A 14,814-nucleotide genomic window follows, 5' to 3' on the forward strand; every position below is an offset into this window, starting at 1 on the left:
CGGAGCTGGGCTTTAGCCTCTGCCCCTGGGGGGCACCTTGGATCCCCCTTGGGGGGGCGCGGGGCGCTTATTAGGGTCCTGCAAAAGGGGTTCCCCTTCCCCCCCACCCCCCACCCCCGACTTCTGGGGCGCTGCTGCCTCCCCCGGCCCGGAGCGCCGCCGGCCGCCAGGGGGCGCAGTGCGGCGGAGCAGCGAGAGGCGCGGGGGGCGCCAGAGCGTCGCGGCGGAGCAGCGAGAGGCGCGGGCGGTGCCAGAGCGTCGCGGCGGGCCAAGATGGCGCAGACGGTGAATGTGGGGGAGCTGACGCTGCCGCAGCTGGAGCTGCTCAAGGGGCAGCTCGACCAGGTGTGGGGGGCGGGCCCACCCGCCTGGGGCTGTGTGTGGTGGGCAGGGGGGCTGTGTGGGGCCAGACTGGGCTGGAAGGGTTTAGGGGGAATATACTGGGCCGGATTGACGGGGGTCTCCTGGGCTAGGGGAGGATGTACTGGGCTGGGGAGGAGGTGTGGGGTTAGGCTGGTCTGGTCTGGGGTGTATGTGGGGGGCCAGACTGGTTTGGGGGGACTAGAGAGGAGATATACTGGTCCAGTCCGGGGTGGAGGGACTTGGGGGTGGAATGTACTGGGCCAGACTGGGCTGGGGATGATGTACTGGGCTGGGGGGACTGGGGAATATGTGCGGGGCTAGAGTGGATTGGGGGGGGATTTACTGGACCAGACTGGGCTTGGGGGGGCTGGAGGGAGGATGTGCGGGGCCAGACTGGGCTGGGGCGACTGGGAGTGATGTACTGGGCCCTGGGGAACACCAGAGCAGGAACTGGTGGCTGTGGCAGGAGGGTGACACTGGCTCGGGGACACCCCGGGCTCTGGCTGTGGGGCTGCAGCCCCTCTGCGAGGTCTCTCAGGGCCTCCCCGGGACCCCCTCCCCGCTGATGGGGCCGTGCTCCCTGCCAGGAGGTGGAGTTCCTCTCGTCCTCCATCGCCCAGCTCAAGGTGGTGCAGACCAAGTATGTGGAAGCCAAGGACTGTCTCAACGTCCTCAACAAGAGCAACGAAGGTGAGCTGGGACCCCCCTGTCCCAGCTGGGCCTGGGGGGTGCTGCGCCGAGCCCCCCAAGGCCAGTACCCTCTTCCCCAGCCTTGCCAGCCTTGGCTGCCTCCCAGTATCATCCCTTCCTCCCCAGGGCCGAGACGTACCGAGCCCTGCCCTGAGCAAAGCACCCGCTGTCCCCATGTCAGCTCTTTCTCTGGCACCTCCTGCCTGGCTCAGGGCGGGGCAGGGGGCTGCTGGAGGGGCCCAGATGTTGAGTTGTGGGTTCCCCTCACCCACCTCCCCTTGTTTTTTTCCACAGGGAAGGACCTGCTGGTGCCGCTCACCAGCTCTGTATCCTTTCCAGCTCCCCGCAGCCCCCCCAAACCCGCTCCCTTCAGGGCTGTTGATGCCGAGCCGGCACCGCTGGCACGCGGTGGCGCTGGTACCCGGCGTTCCTGCCGGAGCCGCGTAACCCTCCCGGTTCCCCGCTTTCCCTGACACCCCCTCCCAGATGTACGTCCCCGGGAAGCTCTCGGATGTCGAGCGCGTCCTGATTGATGTCGGAACCGGTTACTACGTGGAGAAGGTGAGGGGCGGCGTGCGTGGGGGCCACTGTCAGGTTTGGGGGGCGGCCCGGTGCCTTCCCTGGGGGACCACTCCCCACGTTTGTGCTGCGGAGGCCCCCTTTTTCCCCCCTAACCCTCCCTCCCTCAGTCAGCAGATGATGCCCGAGACTTTTTCAAGCGGAAAATTGACTTCCTGACCAAGCAGATGGAGAAGATCCAGCCGGCGCTGCAGGAGAAACACGCCATGAAGCAGGGTAAGCGCCCGGCTCCCTCCCCTGCTCTTGGGGGGCCCCCCCAACAGCCCCACCCCACCCCCCCCAAACACTCCCCAGCCACCTTCTCTCCCCACAGCCGTGGTGGAAATGATGAGCCAGAAGATCCAGCAGCTCACGGCCCTGGGAGCCGCGCAGGGTGCGACCACTAAGGCGTAGCCTTCGGCCTCGTGGGCCGCCCTCCTCGCCGTCGCCACTGGGATGGGAGCGGAGGCCGGAGGGAGCTGTGGGGTGCAGTGCAGCCCCCCCCGCCACCTCCCAGCTCTCCCAGTCCCGCTTCTCCGGCAGCTCTTCCCCCCTCCCCGGCGGTGCCCGGCAGCACCAGCCCCCCCATTTTTGTAGGCAGCACCTCGCTGCTGCAGCACGGAATAAATGAGAGTTCTCGACAGGGGGTCCTCTTCGGGGGTGGGGGGGCGGCTTTGCCGCAGTTTGGGGCAGCTTTATCCTGGCAATCGCGCTGCTTCCTCCATCTCCAGCTCTGAGGGCTCAGCTGGGCCCCCCGGACCCCACCAGTGGGGCTTTTTACCCCCCAATAATTCATGTTCCTCTAGACAGAAGAACTTTATTCCGCGGCTGAGGTCCCGTCCAGCCGCGCTCCCCTCCCCGGCGCGGGGGCAGCCTGGCAGCACCCCCCGGCTTCTACCCTACGTGTGTGTGTCCCCCCTCCCCCCAGTATATACATCTATAGGGTCCAACTCCTCTGGGAGCTCACGGAGGTCAGCCCGTGGCCCCTGGGGCTCACACAAAGCACAGCGGTGTCCAGTGGACGAGGTGACGCCGACCCCTGCCCGCTGAGCCCTCTGTGTGTCCCCCAGCCGGGCGTCGCCGCGTCCCCCTGCCCGCGGCACCCTCCGTGCATCCCCCAGCCCAGCGTCGCCTCGTCCCCCTGCCCGCAGCGCCCTCCGTGTGTGCCCCCTCGCGTTCCCCCCAGCTCTCAGTGGACGAAGAGGGGCTTGTGGACGCGCTTGTGGCGGTTGAGCGTGGCGCTCTTGGCGAAGCTCTCCCCGCACTCCACGCAGATGTAGGGCTCGTGGCCGTGAGCTTGCGCCCGGTGCCGCTCCAGCTCGGCCCTGTCGCGGCAGCTCTGCCCGCACTCGGGGCAGGGCGAGGGTTGCCCGCGGATGGCGTGAACCCGCTGATGCTTCAGCAGGTTGGTGCTCTGGGTGAAGCCGCGGCCGCACTGCCCGCAGCGATGGGGCCGGGCGCCGGAGTGGGTGCGTTGGTGCTTGATGAGGTTCTTGCTCTGGGTGAAGCTCTTCCCGCACTGCCCGCAGGTGTAGGGTTTCTCCCCGGTGTGGATGCGCTGGTGTTGGATGAGGTTGGAGCTCCAGCTGAAGCTCTTGCCGCAGTCCCCGCAGCGATACGGCTTCTCCCCGGTGTGCGTCCGGCGGTGCTGAACCAGGTGCGAGTTCTGGCTGAAGCTCTTGCCGCACTCCCCGCAGGTGCTGGGCCGCTCCCCGGTGTGAGTCCGCTGGTGCCGCAGCAGCTTCGACCAGTGGTTGAAGCTCTTCCCGCACTCGTTGCAGATAAAGGGACGCTGGCGGCCGCCCCGGTGCCGTCCCCCCACACCTTCCCCCTCCTCCTCCTCGCCGTAGCCTCCCGTCGATGTCGTGGCACCGGAGCTGGGCTGCCCCCCTCGTTTTTTGGTTTTGGGGGCCAGGGGGCTGTGGGGGATGACGGTCTGGATGATCTCGTGGGGCAGAACCTCGTCCTCGCAGTCGCTCACGATACCGTCGTCAGCTGTGGCGGGTGGGGGGAGAGGCTGGGGAGGGGGCTCACACCCCTCCGGGGACACGCACCCCTTTCTGGGGATGGGTTTCCCCCCTCCCCCCCGACCTTCGCCCCCTCCTCACCGATGTAGACCCTCCGGACCACGTCCCCCTCATCCGAGTCGTGCAGCTCCACCACGCAGGGCTCCTCCTGCTCCATGGGGGCGGCCGGCGGACCCCGGTGTCCTGCAGGGCAGCGGGGAGCCCTGAGCCCCCCGCACCTGACACGGGGCCCACCACCCCCGGCCTGAGACCCTCCCCCCGCCCTCCGGGCCTCCCCAAACCCATCCCAAATTCCTCCCGCCCGATGACATTGTACATCTCGTTTCCTGTTGCGCCACGGCCAGTTCCTGTGTGCTCCGGCTGCACCGGCGCGTGCCGGGAGCCGGGGGGGCTACGGGAGCTGCCGGGGGGGACAGCTCCCTCCGTGCTCCCCCCAAATCCCTCTGTGCCTGCCCCAAATACCGTTCTGCCATACCAAAATCCCTCTGTGCTGCCCCCCAAATCCCCTTCTGCCACCCCAAAATGCCTCTGTGCTGCCCCAAATCCCCTTCTGCCACCCCAAAATGCCTCTGTGCTGCCCTAAATCTCCTTCTGCCACCCCAAAATGCCTCTGTGCTGCCCCAAATCCCCTTCTGCCACCCCAAAATGCCTCTGTGCTGCCCCCCCAATCCCCTTCTGCCACCCCAAAATGCCTCTGTGCTGCCCCAAATCCCCTTCTGCCATACCAAAATGCCTCTGTGCTGCCCTAAATCCCCTTCTGCCACCCCAAAATGCCTCTGTGCTTCCCCAAAATCCCCTTCTGCCATACCAAAATCCCTCTGTGCTGCCCCAAATCCCCTTCTGCCACCCCAAAATGCCTATGTGCTGCCCCAAATCCCCTTCTGCCACCCCAAAATGCCTCTGTGCTGCCCCCCAAATCCCCTTCTGCCATACCAAAATGCCTCTGTGCTCCCCCAAATCCCCTTCTGCCACCCCAAAATGCCTCTGTGCTGCCCCCCAAATCCCCTTCTGCCACCCCAAAATGCCTCTGTGCTGCCCCCCAAATCCCCTTCTGCCACCCCAAAATGCTTCTGTGCTGCCCTAAATCCCCTTCTGCTCCCCCAAAATGCCTCTGTGCTGCCCCAAAATCTCTCTGTGCCCCCCAAATCCTGTTCTGCCACCCCAAAATCCCTCTGTGTCCCCCAAATCCCCTTCTGCCACCCCAAAATCCCTCTGTGCTGCCCCAAAATCCCTCTGTGCCCCCCAAATCCTGTTCTGCCACCCCAAAATCCCTCTGTGCCCCCCCAAATCCTGTTCTGCCACCCCAAAACCCCTCTGTGCCCCCCCAAATCCCCTTCTGCCACCCCAAAATCGCTCTGTGCTCCCCCAAATCAGCTTCTGCAACCCCAAAATCCCTCTGTGCTCCCCCAAAATGCCTCTGATGCCCCAAATCCCATTCTGCCACCCCAAAATCCCTCTGTGCCACCCTCAAATCCCTCTGTGCCCCCCTAACTCCCTCTCTGCCAGCCCAAGATGACTCTGTACTGCCCCAAATCCCTCTGTGCCACCCCAATCCCTCTGTGCTCCCCCAAAATTCCTCTGTGCCCCCCCAAAATCCCCTTCTGCTGCTCTGGGTCCCTTTGTGCCACCCTCAAATTCCTCTGTGCCCCCCAAATCCCTTTGTGCCCCCCCAACATCCCTCTGTGCGATCCCCAGTCTCTTCGTGCCCCCCCCCCCGAATCCCCCTGCACCCCTGTTCCCCCCACGTTACCTGGGCTCCCGGGGGGGTCAGGGGGTCCCGCTGCTGCTCCGGACTGGGCGCCGCGGCTCTGCCCTGGCGTCGACCCCCGAGACCTGGGGGGGGGACGAGGGGGGGGGCAGTCACAGCCCTGCAGCTGGAGAGGGGGGGACATACGTGTGCCCCTCATGGATCTGCCCCCCCGCCCCCGGATTTGGGGGGCTGCAAACACCCCCCAGCCCCTGCACATCCCACCAGGGTGGGGGTACCCCCCCCCCAAGCTCAGGGGTCCCGTGCCCGTCCCCCCCCCAACTCGGGGGTCCTGCAGTACCGGGGTGCGGGGGGTGGGGGTGATACTTGTGTGTCCCCCCATTGATCTGCCCCCCCCCCGCCCGGATTTGGGGGGCTGCAAACAGCCCCCAGCCCCTGCACATCCCACCAGGGTGGGGGTACCCCCCCCAAGCTCAGGGGTCCCGTGCCCGTCCCCCCCCCAACTCGGGGGTCCTGCAGCACCGGGGGGGGAAGGGTCCCTGAATCGCTGCCCCCTCCCTGCGGGCACGGCCGGGGGGGGGGGGGGCGGTACCGGACGGCGGCCGGGGCCATCTTGGGGGGACACGGGGTGGGGGGCAGGGGGCGGAGGGACCCCCGAGCATCCCCGGGATGGGGAGGGGCGGCCCCGGTGTCGTTCCCACCCCCCACCCCCCCGCGCTCACCGGCCCCGCCGCCTCCGCCGCTTCCGCCGCTCGCCCGGCCCGAGGGGGCGGCGGCTCCGGCGGGCCCGGCCCCCGCGGGGGGGCTGGGGGGGGACCGGGGGGGCCGGGCCGCGGGCACCCCTGCGGCATCGCGGAGGGACCCCTCGGGGGGCGGGGGAGGGTCCGCAGGGTGCCCGGAGCACCCCAAAAACGCCTGCGCAAACATCCCCCCCCCCGGATGCCCGCTGCACCCGAAGGCGCCCGTACCCCTTTCCTGGGGTGCTCGGGGCGCCCCTCCTCGCGCCTAGCGGTGCCCATAGCCCCCTCCTGGGGTGCCTTGTGCACCCCAAAAGTGTCCGCATCCCCCCGGTGCACCCCAAAGCTCCCTGCACCCCTTTTGCACCCAGCGGTCCCTGTATCCTCCTCCTGGGGTGCCTTGTGCACCCCAAAAGTGTCTGCATCCGCCCCGGTGCACCCCAAAGCTCCCTGCACCCCTTTCCCGGGGTACCTTGTGCACCTCCAAAATGCCTGCCTTTCCCCCCCCCCCCCAAAGTTCCCAGTGCACCCCTAAGTTGCCTGTGTTGCTCTCCTGGGGTGCCCAATGCACCCCAAAAGTGGCTGCATGCCGCCGGATGCCCACTGCACCCCAAAGGTGCCTGTACCCCTCTCCCGGCAGGCCTTGTGCACCCCAGAAGTGCCTGAACGCCCATCCAGTGTTCCTGCTGCACCCCAAATGTGGCCATACCCCTTACATTGCTCAGTGCACCCCAAAAGTGTCTTCATCCCCCTCAGGTTTCCCACTGCACCCCAAAAGTGCCTGTCCTCCCTCCCGAGGTGTCCATTGGTGCCTGTACCTCCCCCAAGATGCTCGGTGCACCCCAAAAAAACCTGCGCCCCCTCCCCAGGATGCCCTGTGCACCCCCAACATGCCTGTACCCTTCTCCTGGGGTACGTGGTGCACCCCAAAAGTGCCTGCATCCACGGGATGCCCACTGTACCCCAAAGGTGTCTGTACCCCCGTCCTGGCATCCCCAGCAGTGCCTGCACCACCGCAAAGATGCTCAGTGCACCCCAAAGTTGCCTACATCCCCTCCAGGGTGCCCTGTGCACCCCAAAGTTACCCACAGTCCCCCCCTTGGGGTGCCCGCTGCACCCAAAGATGCCCACACCCCTCCAGGGAACCTGGTGCACCCCAAAAATGCCTTCACCCCCCACCCAGCATGCCCAGTGCGCCCCGAAGGTGCCCACAGTCCCCCTCCCGGGGCTCCCCGTTGGTGCCCAGTGCACCCCAAAGCCACCTGCACCCCCCTGCCATGGAGCGTGGTGCACCCCAAGGGTGCCTGTGACCCCCTCAGATGCCTGGGGCACCCCAGAGGGGCACACGCACCCCCAGAGGTGCTCAGTGCCCCCCCAGGTTTCCCAGTGGCCCCCAAAGCTGCCCAATGCTCCCCCCAGCTTTCCCTGTGCCCCCCAAAGATGCTCAGTGCACCCCTAAAGCTTCCCAGTGTGCCCCCCCTCCGAGTTTCCTAGTGCCCCCCCCAAGATGCTCAGTGCCCTCCCCAAAGATGCCCAGGGCACCCTCTGGTTGCCTGGGGCACCCCAAAGATGCTCAATGCACCCCCAAGCTGCCGAGCACACCCCCAAAGGTTCTCAGTGCCCCCCAAGTTTCCCAGTGCCCCCCCCGAAGCTGCCCAATGCACCCCCCAGCTTTCCCTGTGCCCCCCAAAGATGCTCAGTGCACCCCCAAATCTGCCCAGTGTGCCCCCCCGAGTTTCCTAGTGCCCCCCCCAAGATGCCCAGCGCACCCCCAGAGCTGCCCAGTGCCCCCCTCAGGTTTCCCCGTGCCCGCCCCGAGCTGCCCAGTGCCCCCCCCAAGGACCCTTCCTCACCCCCCACCCCGGGCACACAGAGCCCAAATGCCCACCCCGGGGTGTCGGGGGGTGCCGGGTCCCCTCCCAGGGACCCCCACCCACACTCGAGACCCCCCCAGCTCTGCCCGCCAGCACTCGGGGACCCCGCTCAGGGGGTCTGGGGGGGGTCTGTGGCTCCTCGGGGTCTAAATGGGCTTAAAAAGTCAAATTTCCAGCCAGTGCCACCCCCGGGGTGGGGGAAACTGAGGCACGACGCAGCGACCTCCCCCCTCAGCCTCCCCAGTGCGTCCTTTGACCCTAAACTGTCCGTCCCCCCCCCCAAATTGGGGGGGAGCACGAGAAAGAAGGGGCAGAACCACTCCCCACACAAACTGCCCTGTTTTGGGGGTCAAATGGGGCTGGGGGGGCAAGCCGAGCCCCCTGCCCTCATCTGTGTTGGGGGGGAAGGGCTTTTGCAGCATCGCCCTGTGGGGGGGGCACGGGCGCTGCAGCCCCCAGCCCCCCGCCTTCGCCCTCCCCACCCCATCCCCATTCCGTGCCTCAGTTGCCCCCCCCAAACCCCCATTTATTTTTTTGGGGGGGGGGGCCATGGCGGCGGGGCCGCGAGGCACAAAGGAAAGCCGAAACACTCGACCCCCCCCCCAACCACCGCCGCTCCCCAGCCCCTCGCCAGCGGCTCCCCCAACCCAAGAAATGGGGGGTGTCTCTTTTTGGGGGGGGGTCCCCCACTCTCCTTCCCCCCCTTCTCCCCCCCAAAGCCAACCCAAGGACGGCGGCTCATCCCTGTCGCCCCCCCCACCCCCACCCCAGCGCCGCCGGCCTCCAACTCACCTCTCCGAGGCCGAAGGATGGGATGGCGCGGTGGGGTCTGGGAGGGGATGACGAAGGGTTTGGGTGGGGGGGGGTGTCCCCGATGAGGGGTTTTGGGGTGCGAGGCTTGGCGCTGGCCCCCCGGGCGCGAGGCTGGCGTTCGGGGGAGGCCGGGAACAGGAAGGTCCCAGCGTCATCCCATTCCCCCGGCCCTGCTGCCGCCTCGCCGCGAGCCGGATGCTTTTTTCCGCTCGGCGAGCAAAAATGGGGTCAAAACCTTGGGAAGGAGAAAGAAGAGGGGGTCTCAGCCACGACACCCCCAAAACCCACAGCCGAGCGATGGGTCCCAGTGGGGAGGATGGGGGGTTTGGCCCCCCCCCCGCCCCGGTGACGGGGAATTATGGATTCAGTTGGTTTGGTTTTTTCCTTTCCCGCTCCGCTTGGAAAATATTCCCGCGCAGGAGGATTTGGGGCGGGGGTGTGGGTTTCAGGAGGTTGGTTTTTTTTGGGGGGGGGGGGAGACGAGGAGAAAAACAATCAGCCGGAGCCCCCCGCCCCCAATAATCCCCTCTGCTTTGTGTAACGGCTCTGGCTCCAACCCCGCGCGTTTCCCGCCCCCCCCGGCAAAAAAAAAATGGTTGGAAATTATGCAACGAGGCCGGCGCCTTCGTTAGCGGGATCGTGCCCGGCTTTGCAGCGGCCCCGGGGCTTTGGGGGTGCCTTCAGCGTCCCCTTCTGCACCCCTCTGAGCCCCCGCACCCCCCAGGAGGGTTTGGGGGGGGGTGCAAGGGTGGGGAGCGGAGGGTCCCCGTCCCCATCCCTGCCCCGGGGAGGTTGGGTGGCGCGTGCGGGCGCGTGGCGGCAGCCGGCGTGGGAGCCATCCCCACGGGGCACCTGGCACCGCGGCACCCGGCTCCGCTCCAGCCGCGAGCAGGAGGACGGGAAAAACCTTTCCATGGCGGCGCTGGCGTCGCCGGGATCGCGCTGTCGCTGCCGCCACCATGGCGGTGTCCCCCCCCCCCCCGCCCCCCGCCCCCCCCTCCCGGGGCCGTCCCCAAAAACCGCGTGGCGGGACGATGCTCGGCCAGCGCTGCTGCTCGGGGATCTTTTATTGATCTCGTCGGCGCACCCGCGCGCCCCAACCCTGCACCCCACGCTCCCACCCTCGCTGGCTTTTGGGGTGCTCGGGGTTGCAGGCACCGGCCCCCCCGCTCCGCTGCGGGAGCAGCCAGCCCCGTTCCCGGCCGCCGCAGTCCCCAGCGCTCGCCAGGGCGATGCCGGTCCCCCTTGTTGGGGATGCACCCCGAAAGCCATCCTCATCCCTGCATCCCCACCCCAGTATCCCCATCCCGGCGTCCCCATCCCGGCGTCCCCATCCCGGCGTCCCCATCCTGGCGTCCCCATCCCGGTGTCCCCATCCCGGCGTCCCAGTCCCCATCCCGGCGTCCCGGTCCCCGTCACGCGGCGTGAAGCTTCTGATGCCGTCGGAGCTGGGACTTGTGGCGAAAGCCGTCCCCGCACTCCCCGCAGATGTAGGGCTTCTCGTCGGTGTGGGTGCGGCGGTGGCGGATGAGGTTGGAGCTGACGCTGAAGCGTTTCCCGCACTCGCCACAACTGTAGGGTTTCTCGCCGGTGTGCGTCCGCTGGTGCTGGATGAGGGCCGAGCTCTCGCTGAAACGCTTGCCGCAAGCGCCGCAGGCGTAGGGCTTCTCGCCGGTGTGGATACGTTGGTGGGTGACCAGGTTGGAGTTTTGGCTGAAGCCTTTGCCGCAAGCGCCGCAGGTGTAGGGCTTCTCCCCGGTGTGGGTGATCTGGTGACGCGCCAGGTCCGAGCTGCGGCTGAAACCTTTCCCACACTCGCTGCAGATGGTGGGGCGCAGGCGGCCCCCCCGCAGCCCCAGCAGCTCCTTCAGCGGTCCCAGCCCCCCCGGGTGACCGGGCGTTTTGGCCAGTCGACGTGCCGGCGCTTTCCGTCGCGGCCTTGCCGGGCGGCCTGGCGCTTCGCTGCCGGAGCCCGGCGGGCTGGGGTGGGCTGCGGGGAGAGGAGAGCTGGGCACCGGCAGGACGGCGCGGGGACGGCTGGCACCGAGGGCGTGGGGATGGGCCCAGGGCTGCGTCCCCTCTGTGCCTTCCCCGTCCCGTTTGCCCCTTCCCCATCCCTTGTTCCCCTTCTCCATCCCCTCTTCCTGTTCTCCATCCCTTTTCCACCTTCTCCATCCCCTCTGGCCCCTCTCCGTCCCCACTATCCCTTCCCCATCCCCACTGCCTGTTCCCCATCCCCTCTGGCCCCTCTCCATCCCTTTTCCAACTTCTCCATCCCTACCACCCCTTCTCCATCCCTTTTCCACCTGCCCAGTGCCCTCTGCCCCTTCCCCATCCCCTCTGCCCCTGCTCCATCCCATTCGTACCTGCTCCATCCCCTCTGGCCCTTCCCTGTTCCCGCTCCCCTTTCCTCATTCCTTTTGCCCCTTCTCCACCCCTGCTGTCCCCTCTGTCCTCCATCCCCACTCCCCCTTCCCCATCCCTCTTCCACCTTCCCAGTCCCCTCTGCCCCTTCTCTATCCCGTTTGTACCTGCTCCATCCCCTCTGGCCCTTCCCCACCCCCGCTGCCCCTTCTTCACCCCTTTTCCACCTTCCCCACCCCTTTTCCACCTTCCCCATCCCTTTTGCACCTTCTCCATCCCGACTCTTCCCCATCGCCCTTTCTCCACCCCTTTTCCACCTTCTCCATCCCTTTTCCACCTTCCCCATCCCTTTTGCACCTTCTCCATCCCGACTCTTCCCCATCGCCCTTTCTCCACCCCTTTTCCACCTTCTCCATCCCTTTTCCACCTTCCCCATCCCCTCTGCCCCCTCCCCATCCCATCCGTACCTGCTCCGTCCCCTCTGACCCTTCCCCGTCACCCCCTCTCCGTCCCTTTTCCACCTTCCGCACCCGTCTCCGCTCTGGGGACAGCAGTGACCCCCTCTCCCGCCCCCAAGCCCGGGGTTAGCCCCTGGCCCAGCCCAGCTGTGTGACCCCACCGACCCGCCACAGCCCCGCTGGGGACAAGCGCCGGGGCTCGGGGTGCGGGAGGAGGTACCGCCGCGGGGCACCCCGACCCCAGCTTCCATCCGCAAACCACGGCTGGAGTTGGGGGACCAGGAAAGCCCTTGGTGTGGCAGCGGGGGCACCCCCGTACCCTGGGATTGGGGCACCCCCATGGTGTGGGAGTGGGGCACCCCCGTACCCTGGGATTGGGGCACCCCCATGGTGTGGGAGAGGGGCACCCCTGCACCCCGGGTCTGGGGCGTCCCCATGGTGTGGGAGAGGGGCACCCCCGTACCCTGGGATTGGGGCACCCCCATGGTGTGGGAGCGGGGCACCCCTGCACCCCGGGTCTGGGGTGTCCCCATGGTGTGGGAGCAGGGCACCCCTGCACCCCGGGACTGGGGCGTCCCCATGGTGTGGGAGAGGGGCACCCCCGTACCCCGGGATTGGGGCACCCCCATGGTGTGGGAGCGGGGCACCCCTGCACCCCGGGTCTGGGGTGTCCCCATGGTGTGGGAGCGGGGCACCTCTGCACCCCGGGTCTGGGGCGTCCCCATGGTGTGGGAGCGGGGCACCCCTGCACCCCAGGATTGGGGCACCCCCATGGTGTGGGAGCGGGGCCAAGGGCACCCCAAGATTGGAGCATCCCCATGGTGTGGGAGCAGAGCACCCCTGCACCCCAGGATCGGGGCACCCCCATGGTATGTGACTGGGACATCCCTGTACCCCAGGATTGAAGTGGCCCCATGCTATAGCAATGGGGCACCCCTGCACCCCACAACTGGGACATCCCCACGCCCATGCCACTGAGACACCCCTGCACCCCCAAATCAGGGTGTTCCCATGTCATGTGATCAGGACACTCCTGCACCCCAGGACTGGGGTGTCTCAGTGCCACAGGAATGGGGTACCCCTGCACCCCAGGATTGGAACATACCTGTGCACAGAATTGGGACCTCCCTGAACCCCAACATTGGGGCACCCCCACACTGTGCAATTGGGATGCCCGTGCACCCCAGGATGGGGGCATCCCCATGCTATGGGGTTGGGGCACCCCTGTACCCGGGGATCAGGGTGTCCCTATGCCGGGGGGATGGGGTGTCCCCGCTCTGAGGGACCAGGGCACTCCAGGACCAGAGCATCCTCTTCTTGGGGGATCAGGGCACCCCCAAACCCTGGGATTGTGGTACATCTGTGCCATGGCAATGGGACGCCCCTGCACCCCAGGACTGGGGTATCCCCTTGCTGTGGGACCGGGGCACCCCCATATCTTGGGATTGGGGTAACGCCATGCCATGGGAATGGGACATCCCTGGATCCCCATGGACATCCCCGCACCCCAGGATCGGGGTACCCCATGCCATGGGAATGAGACACCCACACCCTCCGGAATCGGGGTCCCTCCACCCGCCAGGACTGGGGGATCCCCATGCCACGAGGTCGGGGTATCCCCACATTGCTGGGTCGGGGCAGATCCACAGGGGACCCCCAAAAAGGACTCACCACCCCACTCCCTGCGTCGCCGCGGGGGCACCCCACATGGGGACACCCCAGCCGAGCTGGGTGCCACTTTTGGGGGGGCTCACCTGCGGAGGTCCCCTCCGGCAGCTCGGCGTCCCGGGGGTCCTGGGGGTCCCGGGCAGACGGCTCCCCCTCCGTGTCCATCGCCGCTGTCCCAGCACGCTCAGACGGGGGGACCCTGCCCGGGGCGGGGGGGGGGGAAGGAGCAGGCAAAGAGATGGGGTGATGCGAGGGCACCCCAAGGGGGGGGTCCCGGCTGCACCGCAAGGGGAGCCCCGAACTTCTCCGTGCCTCAGTTTCCTCTCCTGATGCTGGGGGGAGGGGGCCACCAAGGCCAGGGGTTGGGGCTTGAAGCATCCCCCTCCCCATCCCAACAGCACCCCCCCGCTATGCCCCCCACTCCTCACATGGAGGGGCCCCCCCCAAGCTGGGGGGTGGGCTACGCTCCCCCCGACTCTGCCCCGAGCATCGCCGCCATCTCGGGGGGCACCGGGAAGAGGAAAAGGGGGGGTGGGGGTCCCTGTCCGCTTTCCTTTTCGGGGGGGTTCCCTGGCCACGACTCACCGCTGCGGCCGGCGGGGCCGGGGGGCCCGGGGGGGGCCCGGGGGGGGCCCCGGGGGTGGCGGCGGGGAGCGGCGGGTGGGCCGGAGCCGGAGCGGGGAGCGGGGAGGCCGCGAGCGGAAGGGCCTCCCCGCATGGCCGCCCTCGGCGCCCGCCGGCTGCCGGGTGGCGCAGCTCTATGGTCGGGGGGCTTCGGCCCCCCGCCACCGGCCCCGCGTGTGTGTCCGTGTCCCCCACCCCGCTATGGGGAACGGCCCCCCCCCCCCCCCGCACCGGGTGGGGTGCAGGAGGAGGTGGGGGGGGCCCCCCGCCATCGCGGGCCTGGGCTCGGCGGTGGGACGAGCAGGGGTGGGGGGGCTTGGGGTGCTCCCCACCCACCCCGGTGTGTCTGGGGGGGGGGGCTTGGGGTGTCGAACCCCTCCCTCACCCCACCCGCAGTGTGCCTGGCTTTGTGGGGGCACTGGCGGGGGGAGAGGACTCTTCTGGGGTCTGGGGGGTGTGAGGCTTGGAGGTGGATTTGGGGGGCTTGCGGGGGGTCTTTTGCCCCCCTAATCCTGCATGGCACCAGATGTTGGCAGCTGGTGGCGACAAGGTGGGGAACATGGCTCCGACTGTGCCCCCCCCCCCCAAACACCCCACCAACTGCTTGCAGCTGGGTGAGGGGGACAGGACAAAATAGGGGGGGGCTGTCAGTGCACCCCCCAACACCCCAATTCAACCAGACGTTGGCAGCTAGAGAGGGGGGTGGGCTGAGAGTTGGGGTCCTCCAGCCCTCCCCAAACTCTCCCGCCAGATGTTTGCAGCTGGGTGGAGCTGCCGGGAGGGGGGACATGGGAGGAAGATGGGGGCACTCTGTGCCCCCCCCCCCCCATTGGGGACCCCCTCGGACAGGAGGGACCCCCAGCTCCCACCCATTCTTGCTCAGCTCTATGGTTTTAACCCTTCCCGCCCCGAGCGAAGGTTGGGCTGGCG

The 14,814-nt window shown here is 67.9% G+C and overlaps 2 protein-coding genes across 4 annotated transcripts; one reads left to right on the top strand and one right to left on the bottom strand.

The window, feature by feature from the left end:
- The first annotated feature begins 220 nt into the window (after positions 1–220).
- On the top strand, positions 221–2,252 carry PFDN5 (prefoldin subunit 5). Its single transcript, XM_075075836.1, has 6 exons — positions 221–345; positions 951–1,053; positions 1,348–1,379; positions 1,540–1,614; positions 1,743–1,848; positions 1,946–2,252. Exons 1-6 carry the CDS (start codon positions 274–276, stop codon positions 2,023–2,025), a joined length of 468 nt encoding a protein of 155 aa, XP_074931937.1. The 5' UTR covers positions 221–273; the 3' UTR covers positions 2,026–2,252.
- Positions 2,253–2,415: 163 nt separating this feature from the next.
- Positions 2,416–14,183, bottom strand: LOC142048689 (uncharacterized). Of its 3 annotated transcripts, none has more exons than XM_075075815.1 (4): positions 8,750–9,307; positions 5,389–5,471; positions 3,720–3,821; positions 2,416–3,606 (listed from the first exon to the last, which is right to left on the bottom strand). In XM_075075815.1, exons 1-4 carry the CDS (start codon positions 8,923–8,925, stop codon positions 2,801–2,803), a joined length of 1,167 nt encoding a protein of 388 aa, XP_074931916.1. In that variant the 5' UTR covers positions 8,926–9,307; the 3' UTR covers positions 2,416–2,800. The 3 variants fall into 3 exon arrangements, with proteins under 3 accessions (XP_074931916.1, XP_074931915.1, XP_074931917.1); XM_075075814.1 differs by lacking the exon at positions 8,750–9,307 and adding an exon at positions 6,069–7,481 and having other exon boundaries at positions 2,654–3,606; XM_075075816.1 differs by lacking the exons at positions 3,720–3,821; positions 5,389–5,471; positions 8,750–9,307 and adding exons at positions 10,191–10,760; positions 13,347–13,459; positions 13,846–14,183 and having other exon boundaries at positions 2,666–3,408.
- Positions 14,184–14,814: the final 631 nt, after the last annotated feature.

The sequence above is a fragment of the Phalacrocorax aristotelis genome, chromosome 26 (assembly GCF_949628215.1).
Source record: "Phalacrocorax aristotelis chromosome 26, bGulAri2.1, whole genome shotgun sequence".
In the NCBI taxonomy this organism is placed as follows: domain Eukaryota; kingdom Metazoa; phylum Chordata; class Aves; order Suliformes; family Phalacrocoracidae; genus Phalacrocorax; species Phalacrocorax aristotelis.

Coding starts and splice junctions, on each gene's coding strand:
- LOC142048689 (XM_075075814.1), bottom strand. CDS start 6,790: ATGGCCACATTTGGGGTGCAGCAGGAACACTGGATGGGCGTTCAGGCA. Junction 3,822..5,388: donor TGACCCCCCCGGGAGCCCAG/GTAACGTGGGGG, acceptor GCTGCCCTGCAG/GACACCGGGGTCCGCCGGCC. Junction 3,607..3,719: donor GGTCCGGAGGGTCTACATCG/GTGAGGAGGGGG, acceptor CACCCGCCACAG/CTGACGACGGTATCGTGAGC.
- PFDN5 (XM_075075836.1), top strand. CDS start 274: ATGGCGCAGACGGTGAATGTGGGGGAGCTGACGCTGCCGCAGCTGGAG. Junction 1,615..1,742: donor CCGGTTACTACGTGGAGAAG/GTGAGGGGCGGC, acceptor TCCCTCCCTCAG/TCAGCAGATGATGCCCGAGA. Junction 1,849..1,945: donor GAAACACGCCATGAAGCAGG/GTAAGCGCCCGG, acceptor CTCTCCCCACAG/CCGTGGTGGAAATGATGAGC.